At 36.8% G+C, this 19739-nt stretch overlaps 1 protein-coding gene across 16 annotated transcripts in view; it reads right to left on the bottom strand.

Annotated features, from left to right (window-relative positions):
* DMD (dystrophin) overlaps positions 1-19739 on the bottom strand; it is a 2162139-nt gene that overhangs the window by 561871 nt on the left and 1580529 nt on the right. For all 16 annotated transcript variants that reach the window (XM_077887780.1, XM_077887782.1, XM_077887777.1 and 13 more), the window contains one exon: positions 18747-18864. In XM_077887780.1, the coding sequence (XP_077743906.1) occupies positions 18747-18864 (118 nt within the window). The remainder of the gene's footprint in view (positions 1-18746; positions 18865-19739) is intronic.

The raw sequence follows: 19739 nt of genomic DNA, 5'->3' as shown, positions 1-19739 counted from the left end.
ATTTATAGGAGAGTTATCAAAGACATATTGTCTGAAAGACTATTTTTAAGTATAGGGAGGATATGGATGGATCTTGGAGAAGTATAAAGACATTCAAAATAAGAAAATTACCAAAAAAATGTATGCACAGTTGTGGGTTGGATCGTGACATTTTGATGGGATAGAGAAGTAACTCACAATAATTAAGCACTGGCATGGTTTCTTGGGAAACTCTTTCAGCCCACCATGTTATAATTATCCTATGAGATTAGTGCCCCATAGCCAACTAGAATCTGTTGTTCTATAATGCAGCGGGTTTGCTCTACCACTACTGCCCTACTGAATAGCCAGCCTTCCTCTCTGATAATCCTTAGAAGGCAACATTCCAGCTATATGGAATGGATATGGATATCCATATGGATATGGATCCATATCTATGGATAATCCTTAGAAGGCAAAATTCCAGCTTATGCTCCTAGGTTTTCAAATATCCATGCCTTTGAGTACTTGTTAATTTTGGTATTATAGAGATTTTTATATTTATCCAGTTAAGCTACTTCAGTGGTAATGGACTTTTTTAGTCAGACCAAAATATTACATGTGTTACCTTCATGCGCATCCTGATGCAAATCCCTTTATATTGTTTTCCCTTTAAAAAAATCTGTAAAAGGTACAACTTGTAAGTTGAATAATCAATATTGATGGCATTTAAGCATAAAGACAACTTCATCTGTTGTTCTTCCTCCCTTTAAAACTGCTCAGGGAGGTAATTCTTCTTCAGTACCTGGGTGAAAATATGGGCAGGACCCATGTCTTTTCATGTATTATCATAAGATAGTACAAGGTCCTGTTGTCATTTTAATATATTAAAATAAGAATTTCTGGTCCAGCACATTAAATAACACTTCAAAGCTAATTTACATACACAACTTCTCCCCCAACTAGCAGAGGCAGCAACTGGGCCAGGTCCCCTGCCACCTTGAGCAGTGGGTATGGTGAATTTCCTCTCTCTGTCTTTTTCATTCTCTCGCGGCTCTTCCTCACCCTAACAGAGTTGAAAGGGAGTGGATGGACAAAAGGCAAGAGGGGCAGAAAGATGTTATTTGACTCACCACTGTCACTGTTAGAATGTGACTTTTTGCTCTCTGGGTCTGGCTGATGCTAAATATCACTAGAAGGATTTGATGCAGCTTTCCTAGACTTGACAATCACAAGTGCCTTTTTATTTGCTCTCCTTTTTTTAAATTTATTTTTTATTGGTGTTCAATTTGCCAACACATAGAATAACACCCAGTGCTCATCCCATCAAGTGCCCCCCTCAGTGCCCGTCACCCAGTCACCCCCACCCCCTGCCCACCTCCCTTTCTACCACCCCTTGTTTGTTTCCCAGAGTTAGGAGTCTCTCATGTTCTGTCTCCCTTTCTGATATTTCCCACTCATTTTTTTCTCCTTTCCCCTTTATTCCCTTTCACTATTTTTTATATTCCCCAAATGAACGAAACCATATAATGTTTGTCCTTCTCCGATTGACTTATTTCACTCGGCATAATACCCTCCAGTTCCATCCATGTTGAAGCAAATGGTGGGTATTTGTCGTTTCTAATGGCTGAGTAATAATCCAGACAAATGTTATTCTTTATTTTGATGGCAATCACTCCCACCTCAGAAACGTGGAATCTGATGATGCACTTCTCCAGGCTCCCCTCCAGGGGCACCTGAAGAAACTCCTTTCTCTGAAAAGCTCCTTCCCTTGTTAAAGTGGGGGACCACTTGAGAAGAGGGGTCAGTCACAGCTGTATTTTCTGTGGAGAACTCTCAAATTTTTCCCCAAGTTGCTCTATTCTGGATCTCTTTCTATCCATTTCCTTTGAAAATGTGCACTGTGGTAGTATGTTGCATGCCTCACTTTGGTGTCTACTGTCTATCAGATCCTAATGCTTCAGTCACATATGCTTCCAATTTTGTATCCAGTTATAAATTAAAAGTGTGTGTTAGGACACTGTTAGACCAAAGTGCTCCAGTAGTGAACACAGAAAGTAGAAGAAAGACTGTACTAGATGGTATCTCAGGTCTCTTTCTGTTCCAGAGGCCTTGAAATCTGTGATTCTAACATTTCTTCCCCCGTGAAATGTATTTCTCTCAGCTATAAGGCAGGCCCAGCTTCAGAGTTACTTCCACAATACATTCTACTATTACTTCAGTAGACAACACATCGTCTGAACCTACTTGTGCCAAGCACTGGCCTAGGTTCTGGAAAATCTGTGATGAAATAAAACAGTCTCTGCCCTCATGAAGCCAAGTCTCTTTCTCCTTTGCACCTTCATTTTACTGTGCTTGTACCTTGCATTTATGCTTTGTTCTGGTATCACAGTTACTATCTGTACACACCTGTCTCCCCTTGGAGTATCAACTCTTTTACAAAAGAATTCATTTCTATCCATCCCTTTTCCCCAATGGTCACTAAATAGTTATTAAATGAAGTAATGAACAATGAAAAAAATGCAGGGATGTATGGAAGGATGAATGGATACTCTAAAAATCATAAATCCATATAATGTTTGTGAAAATATTGCTTATATTTCTTCTCTGGCATACATATATTCTATCTAACATTATAATAATTTTACAGTTTCTACTTAATAACAAACACTTTAATGGAGGAGACTATAGGGGCAGCCCGGGTGGCTCAGCGGTTTAGCGCTGCCTTCTGCCCAGGGCCTGATCCTGGTAGACCTGGGATCGAGTCCCACATCAGGCACCCTGCATGCAGCCTGCTTCTCCCTCTGCCTGTGTCTCTGCCTCTCTCTCTCTCTCTCTGTGTCTCCCATGAATAAATAAATAAAATCTTTTTTTTTTAAAAGAAAAAATGGAGGAGACTATATTATCGCTTTCTTGGAGTACCATATAATTCTTGATCTGATACTTTGCACCCTATAAGTACGTAATCAAAATGTGATAAATAAATGTGTGAATGAAAATTTCGATATTTTAAACTGTATGTGCCCTTCATATAATTTAAATATTAATGCAAATTGTTAAGTAAAAAGATTAGGTCAAGTTTAAAGTATAATTCAGCTATAGCTTTTGGGAAATGAGTAAAATAATCTTTCACTCCAGATTGATTTCTTTGTGTAAATTAGGTCCTTATTAAATATTTGCAGACTTACACATTTATAAAAGAAAGTCATCAGTCTCATCAGCTCTGTTTCTTTTAGAAGAGGGTCAATCTATATTTAATTCACTTCTACAAGCTTGAAGGTGAAAACTTATTTAGTAAAGCACTTAATGACTGTTTTCTAGGTACTGTTCTTAATCTAGGGACTTTAATGATGGTGCCTATGGTTAAAATTCTTACTACTTACATGAGAAAGGAATTTGGAATATTCACCACTGCACAATTTGATGAATTTATTATATTTCTGATTAAATTATACTAAATCATATATGAACATAATTTAGTGCTCTTTTGTTATTAGCATAGTGCACTGTGATACTGAAGAATCTAATTTTTAAATGAAATAACTTGTTCAATTACTTTAGCATACTAAAATAGAATAAAAATTTTATTACTTTTAGTTTCAAACCAGCATTATGACATTTTCTTGAGATCCTTTTAAAATTCCTTAAGGATGCCAATTCTATCTTTAAAAACCAACTTGGTATTCTAGTTGAAGGGGAGCAGAATATACCACCCCAAAATATGCCTGTTTGGCATAAGGATTATTTTGAACTGATTATTTTTAAGAAAGAGCAGGCATAGAAAAGCCCTGAAAATGAAGTAAAAGTTACCCTTTTCTAAGACATATTTACATTTATAGGAGAAATCTCCATTTGTAAGGGTGTCTCCCACTCTGTACCAGGAGGAGAAGGATGACTCTAAATCTCTAGTAACTCCTATCAATGGAGAAGGCAAGGACTTAAATCTGTGTAACAACCATATCGTTGATTACTCAGTTTTGCCTGAACACCTCTCATCATTGCTCCCTCCAAAATCTCCTTTTGTCTTTAGCTGGAGATGTTGATAAAGGTGGTGGCTCAGGCCATCCTGGGGAGCTAGTCAGTTTTCCTGGGTGTCTCCTGTGAATACAGGAGATATACATGTTATTAAGCTTCTGTTTGTTTTTCTCCTATATTAATCTGTCTTTTATTACAAGGGGTGCCTCAGTCAAGAACCCAGAAGGGCGGAAGGAAAATCATTTTTTGTCCCCCACACAGCCAACAATCTTTATCTGAACTTGACAGTTGTATATGCCAGTTATTTTAGAGGATGGAATTTTGAATTAGGAATCTAGCTCCCATATTTATGGTAAAGACCCATTACATAATTTCTTGGTCAAAAATATATTTAAAGTCAATCATTTATGAATGGCTATGCAACTTGTTGGTGTATATATTTAGAACCAGGACACAAAAACAATGACATGATACCATTTAATCAAAACATAAACAAAATATTATTAGTAGGTTAAAATAAAGCAACTCCCAAATGCCTATCCCAGATTTGGGTACTAACTGATGCAAACCATCGTGGTCAGTCTGGTTAAGTCTTAAAATATGTACAACTCATTACCCACCTAATGAAGTGTAAAGCCAGTGAATGTAATGTTTTTAATGGCCATAGCACATCTTGCTGGCTGCCCTGCGTTGATACTTATTCTGTTTTCCCTGGGGACAACAGGCGACTTTTTCATACACTGATTTCTTTATATAATACAAATTCACCTTCCTATTTTTTCTTAAGTTATAACATAACTTCCTTATTTGAGTTTCTCTGAACCCTTTCAACAGACATCATGATAAAAGGAAAAAGAAATTTTCATTAAAAAAAAAGATAAAGAGAATCCTAATCCAAATTTCTACTTTAAAGATTAGAGGGGGGTACTCGAGCTTCTGAAGATTAAGAACTCTCTATTTACATTTAATTTCCATTTTGCTCAAATCAGCAGAGCCTCCAAAAGTGAAGTGAAGACTATTTCAAATGGCCTCGTACATTTTCTGCAAGGCTGAGGTATGTGAATTGCAATCAGACCAAGGTGCTTTTTAAATCTGTTCTGCTTATAAGAGATTGTACTAAAAAACTCCCAGTCTCCTAAAACTGAAATATCACTCACCATCCCAAAATCTGGGTATGTTTACTGCGGGTTTTTGTTGTTGTTGTTGTTTGTTTGTTTGTTTGCTTTTTAAGCGGGGCATTTTATTAATCTCTTCAGGAGAATTTTTTTTCATGGTCATGGAGATGATGATGGTAGCTTGTATTGTAGTCTTACGCTATTTGCCAGCTACCTGTGAGACAGTCCATTCAATCAGTATGTATTGACGGCATGCCTATTATTTTCAGAATAATGTGATAATTACAGGATTTTAAATATAAAGGAGTAACAGTTTGAAGCTTACAGTTCAGTCAGGGACATAAAACATATACTAAGAAGAGAGTGTCCTCAGACAGACAGGATAATGCTTGGAATTCCTAACCTCTGGCATTTTGTCACTTACAAATATGGCAACAAGAGAAAGAAACCTGTTCTCCACGTCACTATCTGAGGTACCAGTGATATAGGGTTAATGAGTCTCCTACTGGAAAGGTTTTGTTTTGTTTTGTTTGTTTTAACTTGTGCTGGCTTCTTTTTTAAAAGTGACTCTGCCTAAGGCATAAAAACAAATCCCTATGAGGATTTCAAGTACTGTGATTCAATAAATACCTAATATATTTTAACCTAACTGAAACAAAGATCACAAGTTAATAATTTATACAATTATGTGTCAGTAGTATATATAAGATTTACATATAAATATATACAGATGTGAGTATAAGATATATATAAATAGGTGTATAAATGTGTGTATATATATGTAATTAAATTTTCAGTAACTGACTTTCAAATGTTGGCTCCTTTCAGCATAGGTTTGGGGAAGGAAGAGCCATCTAACACTCTTTTCTAGAATCAGAACACCTGGGTGAAATCCTGACTCTTCCATCTGCTATCTGTGTCACCTTGAGAAAGGTATTACAAACCATGATCCTTGGTTCCCTCATTTATTTAATGAGGACAGTACGACTTTAGGCAAGGTTGTGGATATCAAATCAGCTCATATATTTTAGAGTTCTTTGTCCAATTTATGTAAAACATAACACAGATATAAAATATTACTATTTATAAGATGAGATATTGTAGGATCTAAATAAAATCTGACTCTGCCAAGTACTGTCAATAAAAATTTTGACGTCTCCAACTGTTGGAAATGGTTCATATATTCTGGAATTCTCTCGGACATGTTTCCCATTACCAAAACATCCAGCTACTGAGAGGAAAACCTGACTGAGCCTTTTAAGTGCCCTGCCAGATGCTGGGAAAATAAATTTTAACCCCATTCCATTTATTGATATGTACCCCTTATGGTACTATGCCCCCTACATACACATATGCTTTGGTACAGTACCCTATATTGAGAGACACACAAACTGATATGCTAAAACTCAGGGCAGTATACGGGCACTAGTAACAATCAAAAGAAATTCCTCATTTTATAATGCAACAGGACGGAGCCTTCCCCTTTCAGTGAGTGGTTCTTACAATGGCAAAGACTAAACCAAATCCTTACCAAGAAGCAGGTAAAGTGCCACTGTTTCAAAAGGCCAATATGTGCCTAAACATTCCTGTTTTTCATATTACCTTATCTTTCTGCACAATTACACTTGATGTTCACATTTTCAGGTTGACTGGATTTTATCAATTGATGGCACAGTTTTCCGCTTAATTATAGAGAAAGGTGTTTTCCCTTCATTTTTATTCTGTGCATTTGGGACCCAATTTTCTATTTTCAAACATTTTGTTGTTTAGCACACATTTTTCTGATAACAAATGAAATCACTCTGGTATATGACTTGATAGTTTTCTTTCCCTCCACCAACTGCATTTTCCTGAAAGCCAGCTGTGGCCCAAGGCAGTGGTTCTATGGTTCTTGTAGGAAAGAAACATCAGATGCCAATGGACAAGTTTATCATTTCTATCACTACCTTACAGACTTTGTAGGGGACCCTAAAGGGCTTTACTCCTGTGACTGAGGGTTAGACTTACAGATGGTAATAAATCAGACTATCCAGTAGCTGGAAACACTAAAAATGGAATATTCCACATACATATTTTTGTTTTATCTTAATATTGAAGAAAATATCCTAAGACCCTTCAATCATTCACTTGTTAGGGAAATCTTGGTGGAGACTTCCCCCCCGCCCAAATTCCTAGACAGGGAGTTAAGAGAATCAGGACTCAGTGAAGATACATTTCTTGAGCAAGCACTAAAAATTCTGTGTGCAGACATATGAACATTTCTCTACCTTTATGTATCCATTTTCTAGATGTAAAAAACTTACTCTTGGAGCAGGGCTCTCATCTTGTCAACCAAATGTCAACAACCTAGAAGACCTGGTGGAGCTCTTGATAATGAGGAGGGCTGATAATTATGTCCTGAATGTTTGTGCCCCCATTCCCCCAAAGTCATATGTTGAAACCCTAACCCCCAATGTGATGGTATTTGGAGATGGGGTCTTTAGGAAGTAAGTAGATGAGATCATGAGTGTGGGGTGTCAGATGTCGTGATGGTATCGATGCCTTTATAAGAGGGAGAGAGTAGACCTTTCTCTCTTTCTTCAGCAATGAGGACATAATTAGAAGGTGGTCCTCCATAAGCAAGGAAGAAGACTCTCACCAGATCTGCTGGCTCCTTGGTCTTGGACTTCCTGGCCTCCAGAATTTGGAGAAATAAATACCTATTGGTTACGCCACCCAATCTATGATATTTCATTAGAGAAGCCCAAGATGTTGAAGACATTGATATTTAGGTAGTGATTTGCCATTTGAAAAGGGCTATTCCATACATTCCATTTAATCCTTGCAGCAATCTGGTATGGGAGGCATCAGGAGTCTAATTTTACAGATGAAGAAGCAAAAGGTGAGAGAGATGAAGGCATTTGCCAAGGATCCCACTGTCATCAAAGGGCAGAATCAGGACTTACACCCCGTCTTCTCATTTTTAGATGCAATGCTTTTAGCATTACTTATGCTTAGAATGAAATGGGGGAAAGACATGCTTACATGTTTGTCTTACTAACATCAAAGTAATAATTGCCATTGCCATCATCATTGTCAGTATTATCCCATAACCTGCCAGCTGCCTGAGCCTTTCTGTTTGGCCTCCAAAACTCAAAAGCTGTCTTTTCTTTTCAAAACCCATATTCTTCATGTGGTGCCAGGGTGAGAGGATAATCACCATATCCAGTAGCTATAGAAAAAGTCTCAGGGGTTTCTTTTTCTTTTCAACATGCACATGCATAATCAAGGGCACACACAAGTGGTCTGTCATTTTCCAGGGGAAGAGCAGCACTGACATTTGCTGGGTTGTGTGATGGCCACAGTCAAAGCAACACAGGGTCAAGTTTCAGAAAACTTTCTTTTGAAGGCTCAGCTAAGTCCTACAGTAGTTATCTCGACAGGGGTCCTGATCACCTTCATCTCCTGGTTTTCATGACCTTTTGGAGGCCCTTGTCCTCCCACCTCCCAGCATCAGGGCCCAACTGTGTGACAAATAATCCACAGAAGGAGTAACGGTCTAAATGTGAAGGCTAAGTCAGAAAGGGGCACCATGGCTTCCGCCTCATACCTATGGTTTACCTCTGAGGGAAGCCAGCCACAAAATCACAGGAACATTCAAGGAGTCCCATGGAGAAGCTTGTATAGAGAAAAGCCAACTAGATAGCACCATTCACAAACCATATGAGTGAGCCACCTTGAGAGTGGATCCTCCAGCCTGTCAAGTTTTGTATGACTGGAGCTCCTGTTGACTACCGACTGCAACCCCAGGAGAAATTCCAAGATGCAACCACTCAAACAAGATGCTCATGATACCCTGACCAACAGAATATGTGAGATATAATAAAAAATTATGGCTGTTTTCAGGCACTAAGTTTTGGGACGATTTTTAAAAAAAATTTTTTTGCAGTAATCTGTAATGGCAAACTCCTTTTCTTGGCTAAAGCAGAATGAGCCCAGCTTTCTCCTTTGCATGTAGAAAGGTCACAATCTATTAATCCTTTCTGCTTACTTCATAAATGCTTCCCTTAAGGCAGGTACAACAGAATAAAGACTAGCGGCAAGCAATTTGTTATGTTGCTTCAAATTATTAATGAGAAAATTTTAGTAAAGAGAAAAATGGTAGATCTATAAGAATTCCTATACTTTTGCAACACCTGAGGAGAGCTGAGAGCACCCTTTAGGAGCTGTCTATAGCATATCTACCCTTAGATTAGCTTCATCTAAACTGCATATCACCAAGAGGAATACTCCTCTCTATACCCAGAGGTACCAAAATATAATAGAAATTCAGGTCTTCAGTTGCAATGCTCCATTAGGCCATAAGATAAAAATGCTAGCCTGCAAAAAACTGGAATTTCTCCTGTGGGCACGTCTCCTTCTGTTTTGTATTTGTCTTACCAGCTCACTTTGTCTGAGTGTGAGATTCCTTATATTATATGTATTCACCTATTTTCATTAATTGATTTATTTATTTAATAGTTATGTTCATTATGTGTAGTTTTTAAAATGGATGAGTAGTACATTTACTAATCCAAATCTTTCATCTTAAAAAGAGACATAATGAAAAAATAAGCAATTAGAAAATGCTATTTGTGTTCATAATTGTAGCTACCTTACTTTAAATAAGTGTAATTCCTTTTAGACATTTACATTAAAGATTAATGATTGAATATAATTATGACCGCTATTTGGATTTTAAATCCTGTCCAAATATATTTTGATTCTAATCCTCTTCTAGAATTAAAGAATGAGATCCAATAAAACAGAATTACTTCATGACAGATGTTTAGTATTAATTTAACACAACATAAGTAAAAGTCTTTCAAGAAAGAAAAACATATACACTTGCTTTTTATAGATAATTTTTTAAGTTATAATTACTCTGATAGAGCTCTGAAATTCATGAAGATGTTAAAGATCATTTCTGTAATTTAATGTATATTTCCAGATACCCTATTAATTGGATACTGATGAAAATTAAAGAAATCATGAAATTTATATGTGAAGAAACACATGGCACTATGAATCACACTGTGATGGCTAATTTTAAGTGTCAAATTGGCTAGACAATGATGTCCAGTTGTTTGTTTAGGTACCAGTCTAGATGCTGCTGTAGACATTTAAATTTTTTTTTTATTATTTATTTATGATAGTCACACACACACACACAGAGAGAGAGAGAGGCAGAGACACAGGCAGAGGGAGAAGCAGGCTCCATGCACCGGGAGCCCGATGTGGGATTCGATCCCGGGTCTCCAGGATCGCGCCCTGGGCCAAAGGCAGGCGCTAAACCGCTGCGCCACCCAGGGATCCCTGCTGTAGACATTTAAATCAGGAGACTGTAAGTAAAGCAGATTAGCCTCCATAATGGGGGTGAGCCTTATCCAATCAGTTGAAGACCTTAAGAGAAAAGACTGAGGTCCCCAGAAGAGGCTACTAGAATGGACTTGGATTCAAGAACTGGATTCAAGACTGCAGTATCAACTCTTCTTGGAGTATCTATCTTCCTGGCATGCTCTAAAAATTTCAGACTTACAGTCCCCACAATCTCATGAGCCAATTCTTTAAAATCTCTCTCTATCTCTCTCTATATATAATTAATTTAATTATAATTAATTTATATTATAACTAATAAATATATTAAATACATATATATGTATAGATACACATATATATGTATATATGCAGGGTTCTTTGGAGAATGCTAATAAACTCATTCCTAGTGAATAACAGCACTAGAAGAAAAAATTAATGTTACAATAATAAAATAATCACAATAATACATGTAGTAAAATTTTTATTTTTGTAGTGGGATTGAGCGAGAGATATTTTGCTTAACTCTTGGTATACCATCAAGGTCCACTGTACCCAAATATATAGTTTGAGTTTCTCTTTTAAGAGGTTCTAACTATGAAAAAAAAAAGAAGTTCTAACTTCTTGTAAAAATTGATATTTTTGGCTTTTATTCTTTTCTGGTGGTCTACAAAAACAAAGTGGTATTTTACTTATTCTTTCAATAAAATAAAATTCATTTTATTTTACAATTTCCATATGGGTCCATTGAAACCTTTCATAAGCCTAAAATACATTGTATAGTCTTAGTAATCTTATTTTTTCTATATTTGGAAATACTTTGTTATTTCATCACCATTCATAAGTTTTTCCTAAGTATGCTAAAAAGATTTATAAATGAAAGAATTGTGGGATTATTTAGAAGGATTATACAGTAGTAAAATAAATCTTCATCCTTTAGATTTCTTATTACATTGCCCCAAATAGTGCACCTTTTTCAAGAAGGTATGAAATAAGATTGGGGACACCATGTTTGGAGTCTGTTTTTAGGTTTCATTGAATGGAGTTGAAAATGTAGAGCTTTTCATTTTACTTCCCTATTGTCAAAGACAAGAAAATTGACAGAGGAAGATGTTTATGATTATTAGACATAATAGAAGATAAATGCAAAGAGACAGAAATCAACATCCTAGATTCCAGTGATGATGGTGAAATTGATCATATAGGTGAAATCTTAGACTGTGAATCTACAGATGATGAGTAAACACAAGGATTTATAAGCAAACAATATATTTCTAAGGACAGAAAGAAAATAGCATATTTTATTCTAGTTAGTCATTCAACAGGAAAGACTTCATCACATAATGTTTTGTTGCAGAACTTGAACCATCTTATTTTGCTAAAATGGTGTGGGACACTATGTTGTTTATGTTTGTGACTCCAAATTTACTTAATACAAAATTTGTTGGGTTCAATTCTTATTGAAATTTCTAATAAAGTTGGTGGGTTTTTTTTATTATCTCTCTAGCCCTACTGTGTAAAGTATTTGAAAAGTAACTGAAATATACAAAACAAAAAGCAAAATGGCTCATTAGACCTAGATGGCAAATGCTCATCTATTTTTCCTGGTACATCTATTTTAACAGGGTGAGTCAGGAACCTGATATACATAAACACGACCATCTTGAACTCTCAGCTAAAGGGTTTCTTATTCAATGTATTACCAGGAAGAAACTTATGTTATTGGACTGGGTGGTACAGCAGAAAACACAGAAAACAAAATACAGAGCAAAACTTACAAACTCATTCTTCACTGTGTTTGTCTAAATGCATCTATATTGTAAGTTGCCACTCAGGGGCATGATGCTAACTCCTCTTCCTACACTGCTTAAATGTAAGCCAAGTTCCAGACTGTTCCTAGGTCTACTTTTCTTTTCATCTGGCTCCCTGTCTCTTGGCAAACTCAATCTACCCCAGGTAACTTCCAAATCTGTTTAGAAGTAACTTTACTTCTGAAATCTCTACTCACGTTTTCTTAAGCACATTATTTTATCACCTATATTCAACTCCTTGTCCTGACTCTGTCTCTGGTTATTATGGATATTATTATGGATATTACAGATATTATTATGGATATTATGGATATTACCATATCTTCCAAAGCACCCAATCTCAAAATCTTAAGAGGCAAGCTCTTACATCCCACATATCCAAACAACGTCCAAATCCTGTTAATGCTAGCTCTATTTCATGTCTTAATTCGGTTCTTTCTTTCCATTCCACTGCCACTGTTCTAGCTTGGGCTCTCTTGCCTCCTCATCTCTCTGACTGCTTTTACTCCTGTATCCTCCACAACATACACACAGACACACTCCCACTTCTACAAATTCATCTGTCACACCATAGCTAACTTAAGTCTAATTATGTATCTCCTCTTATCCTTTCCCGAAATATCCTTCCCTTCCCAGCCTCCTTCTGTTTTTCAAAATCCTATTCGTGACCAGATCAAATTTAACCTCCTCCTAGAAGCATTCCAGAATCCCTTCATTCAGATCCAATCTTCCCCCCCTTGTTCTCTCTTAAGATTTCGTAATACTGTTCTATTGAAGTACTTATCTTAGACTGCCTTGCCCAAATAGACTTGTCCACATACCCACATTTGATTGTAAGCTCTTTTAAGACAAAGGCTGAATCTTATCTTTCCCTGTATCCCAACCATCATATCTGATATTAACTAGCACAGAGTGAGCATTCAAATATTTACTGAACTGAACTCTGGTTGCCAGCAGCATCCTGGTGGATGTAAGTTCTGAGAGCTGCTTGTAGTTATAATAGGTTGACAGCAGGTGCTAGATGTCAAAAGAAGGAAATTTATATGGTTGGCTCCACTTCTTCTAAAATAAGCAACTTTCTAATAGACAATATCTGAAAGGGAGATATTGGCTGGCATTTCATTAGCAATAGAGATTTCATAAAAACGTGGAGAACAACAAAGTCTTTTTATTTCACTGTGAAGGATTTCATACATTCAGTTGCAGCAATGAATGATAGGTTGACAAACCTGCTATAAAACTGTCAGTTAATTCAAAAATCCTGTGAGAGTATTTTTATTCCCATACAGCAGAACATTCTCCCTTCCGTAGCCCTGTATACCAGCTCTTTAAGCAATACAATATGAACTCATTTCTTAAAATTTATACGATGTCACCAAATTTCTCAAAGAATTCCAGATTAGTTCGAAAAAGCCTGAGCTGAAAAAATAATTTTAAAGGAAATAATTCTCTCTTAAGACTTGGCATTCTGTTTCCAAAGTTCCTCTCCTGGTTTAGCTGCTAAGCGGCCATATATTATATCTCTCATCTTCTCCCTTCTCCAGTTCCTATGTACCAAATTAATCTCACCATGATGGTATGGATCACTTAATGAGCATCTCTTATATGTGAGGTCTTCGCTTTAGAAATCTCACATAATTTTCTTTTCTTTTTTTTTTTTTTTAGAGCACCAGGTATTTATTTTTAAAATTTTTTTTATTTATTTATGATAGTCACAGAGAGAGAGAGAGAGAGGCAGAGACACAGGCAGAAGGAGAAGCAGGCTCCATGCACCGGGAGCCTGACGTGGGATTCGATCCCGGGTCTCCAGGATCGCGCCCTGGGCCAAAGGCAGGCGCTAAACCGCTGCGCCACCCAGGGATCCCTAATTTTATTTTCATAATCACTATACCAGCTTAAGTATTATCATTACCCCCACATCACAGATGAGGGCACCATGGCTTAGAGAAGCAAATCCACTTGCCTGCCAGCTAGTAGATTATGGAGGTTTGCCCTCCTATACACTTCCCACACATGTAAGAGATGATCCTATGACTACACACCCAAATGCATAGAAGACAACAATATAAATGGGAGCAGTGAATTATATCTAGGAACTATAGTAAACTGAGGTTCCTCCTAATATTTCAGTTCTAACAAATACTTTTTTTTTTAAGCTAACCAATGCTTTTCATTTGATGTGCCTTGGGCTTTGGAATCATTTAGACATAAGTTTAAGCCCTAGTCCCTCACTTGCCATCTTACAACCCTAGGCACATTATTTAGGCTTGCTGAGCTTCAGTGTTTCAATCTCTAAAATGAGAATAATAATATCTACCCTCCTAAGGTCATCATAAATATTGAAAATAAAATAACTTACTTGAATTGCCTTGCTTTTTATAGTATCACTCGCTCATTTGTTTGATTCTATTTATATATGTTATTCTGTGTGTTCCAAAGCAGCCTTCTCCTTTTGGTTTTTTGAACTTCTCTCTTTTCTCCTTTGTAGTTTAAGAACCAGGCAGCTACCTGAGAGCTTATTGAATATTTCCCACTAGGCATTAAAACAACCCAATTAGATTATAATTAAAACAACAAGAGCTAACGTTTACTCAGCTCTTACTGTAGCTTGGATCTAAGTGCTCCTTGTGTATTATCTCATCTAATTCTCCCAACCATGAGGCAGATACAAGTAATCTAATTTTATAGAGGTGGTGACCGAGATCAGTTAGTTTACTGAGATTAGCTGTTTGTTCAGGGTCACAAAGCTACTACTAAGATGCCAGCCCAGGCAGCTTGCCCTCAAAACCTGTACGTGCTATTGCTATAGGTCTTTAAAATGGTAATGTTGGGGGTTATGTAGCCGAAGAAGCTAGAGAAGCAAGGCTCTAAGATACAAATGTCAGATGAGCCATGTTCACCAGTATTATTTGTGGAATAAGCAGACCAATAAGAGAGAGGAACTCTTTCTTTCCATATCCTTCTCACTGCTATATGAGGCATTACAGTATTATGATCACCATAGTAATGGGCATGAACAAGAGTTTTGCCCAATTCAGAACCCTCCCAGGAAGCAATTTGAGATGCTTTTAATCTTATCTGGTTTTGGTCCCCTGACCTAGCCTAGCCCTTTTGTAGAAGAAAATGACCAAGAATGGTTGACCTGTTCAGCAACCAAGGAATTGAAGAAAAGTGAGCAGTTTGAACATGAGACACAGCAAGGAGAATTTCTTATTTGAATGCACTTAGAATGACATTTTTTTTTCTCACCTAGATTATTACAACATGATTTCCATCAGTACAATCACCTGAAAACAACAGATACTGTGGAAATCGTTTTATATAGTGAAACATGTTGGTATTTTGCAGACCCAATTACTTGAGATTTTAGCATGGATATTACTACTAGAGAGGAATTGCTTTGTACTGGACTTTTCTCTTGATAGAATGTAATAAATATATATAGATTTCCCCAACTGTTCAAAGTTATGAACTGGGACTTACCAAGGAAGGAAAAATGTTTCAATATAGCATTATACTCTTACTGAATATTTTTCTTTATTTAGCTGATTCCTTTTTAAGTATTTCTAGAAGTTTCAGGGCAATAAAAAAGGAATACTGAATTCTTCAAATAAGAAAATACAATTTTATGAGCAAGTATTTTATTTCTGCTCACTCCCTGAAAGCCAAATCTATAAGAAGGAAAATTCTATTTTGAACATGACTGAAATTTTATGAGTATTGAATCTCCATCCCATTTCATAGATTTCAAATGGAGAGATAAACTGAAGCACAGCAGGGCTGCAAATGACATTGTTTAGATAAACATATCTTGTCAGAATTATCCTGGTAGCAGCATTAGAGGCTCCAGGCATATTTGGAATGAAGATTCTGGCTTAGGCTCTTAATAAGCAACATGACATGTCTCAACAGACACTTGGCTTTTAAGAAAATGCTGTTTTTGGACCATGTGTATTGGAATGCTTCCACTATACTCCAAATATCCATAAAGGTATTCATTCCTAAAAGACAAAAGCTTAAAAAAACAGAACTGTTTAAATTACTGGATATTAGCAGACAGATAAAAATCTGCCCTCTGGTCACTCAATTTTAATCTATATCATGAAAAAAAGTCAATATAACATCAAAAAAATTGCAGGGGATAATGGAAAATGTTTAGACAATGTTGAACGGATACTATAAAATAAATTAGTGTTATTTTCCTCTTAGGGAAAAAAATAGAAGTTATTTTTCATTAGTAAAATGACAAATGACTTTCTATACAGTGTGTTCAGATTTGCATAAACATTTTTGCCAAATTTCCATATTTCTCAAGCAAGAAACAGATCACTTAACTGTGTAATGAGAATTCAGTCTCATACTGAGTAAATCACTCACTAAGATTCATTCCTTTGGACCAGTATGTTGCAACCTGATGAAGAAGCCTCATGGTTCCAGCGTGAGGCAGGAACATTCTACTACATCAATCGAAGAGCTATCTATGTTGGTCATTACAAGGTGATTTTGCTCTTGCCTTGCTGGTTATACAAATGACATTCTATCACTTACACAGAACTTTACAACTTAAGTGACTTCTTCCTGTCCAAATTAGCTATGGAAGAGAATGATGAGTTTCTTACCAAACTAGTTTCTCTCCTTCCTAGGCTCAACACTGCACAATATTTTGCAGTTTCCTTTGCAATTAGATGTGGTCATGTGACAAATTCCTGCCAATAGACTGCGAACAGAATTCATATATACCACCTTCCATGCCTGCCTCATAATAAATGCCAATGAACAATGCTCATTCTTCAACTGCCCATTAAATGCACAGGACTCAGATGATCTGGACACAAAAGACAGAAGGGGCTTGAGTTCCTGAATGACTTCACGGAGAGCTGCTTATCTTTGCACCAGAAAAAAAGTAAACTTCTACTATGGTAAGCCACCAAGACTTGGGATCTGACTTATTATAGTGACTAGTGCTTCCTAACTGATATGTTATCATATATTCAAATACCTTGTTTGAGCCACAATAAAGAGTTAAAATTTCAAAATCAAGAAAAGTCTATTTTAATTAATAATCATGGCTACTGAAAGAGGAAATGTCTTTAGGAAGTGAATCAAAACATACATAATTTGCAGACCAAAAAAGTATTTAATCCTAGCCCCAGTGATTAAGGTCATTAACAACAACAAAAACAAAACAAAACAAAAACCAGGATGATACATGGTAAACATTCTAGAAGGAACACAGACTTTCAAGCCAGAAAGAAACATTTGCAAATTCCAAGCTGTGGTCTTTGCTTGTTTTGTAAACTTGAGCAATTTGATTAACCTTTCTCAGAAACTGTTTCCTCATCTATAGAATGAAGGATTATGAAATTTACCTGACAAGATTTTATAAAGATTTTATACACACACCCACACACCCCACAATACCTACTATCTGCTACCTAAAAGGAACTCAATAAATAGTAGCTATTATCACTAAGTATTTACCTAATACATACAAAGTATGACCAATAATATTTTCTATATATTCACCCTTTATACTGGTTACTCTTTCCCTCCCCCAACATACTGGTGGCAAAGCATTCTGCTTCCACTTTTCGAGGAAAATGCTAACACAAGACAATGAAAATTATGAAGGCATAGATTCTTGGTTTTTGAGGTTCAAAAGTCTAGGCTTAGAAAAAGACGAAAGATTTGGAAGGAAAAAAGTTGATGAAATTAAGGATTTCCATATTTTCGCCCTAGAAAAAAATTCCTCTGGTTGTGGGAAGGAATGAAAGAGGACATGACAGGGGAGGTAAAAAAAAAAAATCAGTATTGATGTGTGTCCCTGAAAGAGAAGTAGGGAGAGGGAAAGGAAGAGATGCTGGGAGATGCAGGAGAGTGAGAGCAGAGGTGAGCTGGGCCTCATTTCTGAGGATAGCCTCTGAAGGAAACAGGAGAGTAGTTTCCCCTTCTGCTTACTCTACTCTTTCTGACCTTATGTCTAGGTACTCTGAATCACTCCATGTAAAGAAGAAAATAGTAGATGTGATGTCTAGGCAGATGGGCCTAGATTCCCACCCACTTCAGTATGGCAGGAGGAATGGTATGCTGATTTCTGCTATTGCACGACGAGGGCATCACGGTAGCAGAGGGATGTGCAGATATGAAAGAGCCACTGCAGAAGGGAATGAAAGATGGTCCAGGAAGCCACTGCCAGCTTGGACCAACAACCAAGGATATGAGAGAGAGACTGACATCCCCATGGACACTAGCCCAGAGAGATGACAAGTGAGGAGCAAATGTACTGCCACACCATGCTCACCATGTCCTCCACTTCATGCTTTGCATCTACATAAGTCTGGATTGCTGAAAAATTTATTTCCTCTCTTCCATGGAATTACATTCAGTTATGGAAAGATAACATTATGGACTGAAAAATCTCAGTACGAGAGTTATAATTTACAACTATTTTGCACTCTTTTTATGAATGCAACAGAGGTAAATCAACTTAAGTCATCATTGAAACTTCTCATGCATCTTTCCTTAAGTTTCGCATGGTCCTTAAAAGACTTACTTCGATCAGTAATGATTGTTCTAGCCTCTTGATTGCTGGTCTTGTTTTTCAAATTCTGGGCAGCGGTAATGAGTTCTTCCAACTGGGGGCGCCTCTGTTCCAAATCCTGCAGCGTTGCCTGAAGGGAAACATATGACTTAATATTGAGGCTGTCCAGCATTGTGCATTCCTTTTATTTTTATTTTTTTTCAGAACTTAAATTTTAATTAAACATAGTTTCATTTTTTTCCAGCATACTGTTGCTAACAGGGTATGCTGAAAAAACAAAAATAGAATTAAATAGTAAAATAACTAAAAAATTGAAGATTAAACACTGTACAAAGTTTTAAAAATCCCACTGGAACAAGGCTGTTCCAATTATTTGTTTCATGTTCTGTCTTGGCCTTTGTTTCCTGCATATGGTTATGAACACCTACTTCAACATTTTCTACATTCTCCTCTGCCCTTGCTGACTGGTGCATGGTGGCTTTGCGTACCTTGCAAGCCAAGTATGAGCAAAGGCATGGTAGATTGGGCCACCAAGTGGCTCACAGCGACAGGAACATAGACTGCTTATCTCTGCACCATCTGTGGTTGGACCAAGTTAGCTGCCCTTGGTTGTTGGGATCCTAAGGTACTTATTTTACCAGCCAGCTTTCTGCATGTTGTCTTATAAAGGGAGGTGTTGGGAAAGGATAGGGGAAACAGAGGGAGAATCATTGCTGGTCACCTTTCAGATTTAACCACATGTTAAAAGTGAGAATTCTGTTTACCTACATATACCTCACAAGTAGTGGGAGAGACCATGGCAGAAGCTGGAAATACAAAGTGGAAGTAGGCTTAACTATCCGGTCTTGTTTTAATGCAACTAGTGATAATAATAACACTTTCCTTTAAAAAAAATGAGAAATCAAGCACTTAGTGATGTATGGAATTGTTGAATCACTGTATTAAATACTGTACACCTGAAACTAATGTATGTGCATTCCATTTATGTGATACAAAGTAAAGTAC

Source organism: Canis aureus, chromosome X (assembly GCF_053574225.1).
Source record: "Canis aureus isolate CA01 chromosome X, VMU_Caureus_v.1.0, whole genome shotgun sequence".
Lineage (NCBI taxonomy): Eukaryota > Metazoa > Chordata > Mammalia > Carnivora > Canidae > Canis > Canis aureus.
Note: the sequence above shows the minus strand (reverse complement) of the source record. Positions and strands in the feature narration are given on the sequence as shown.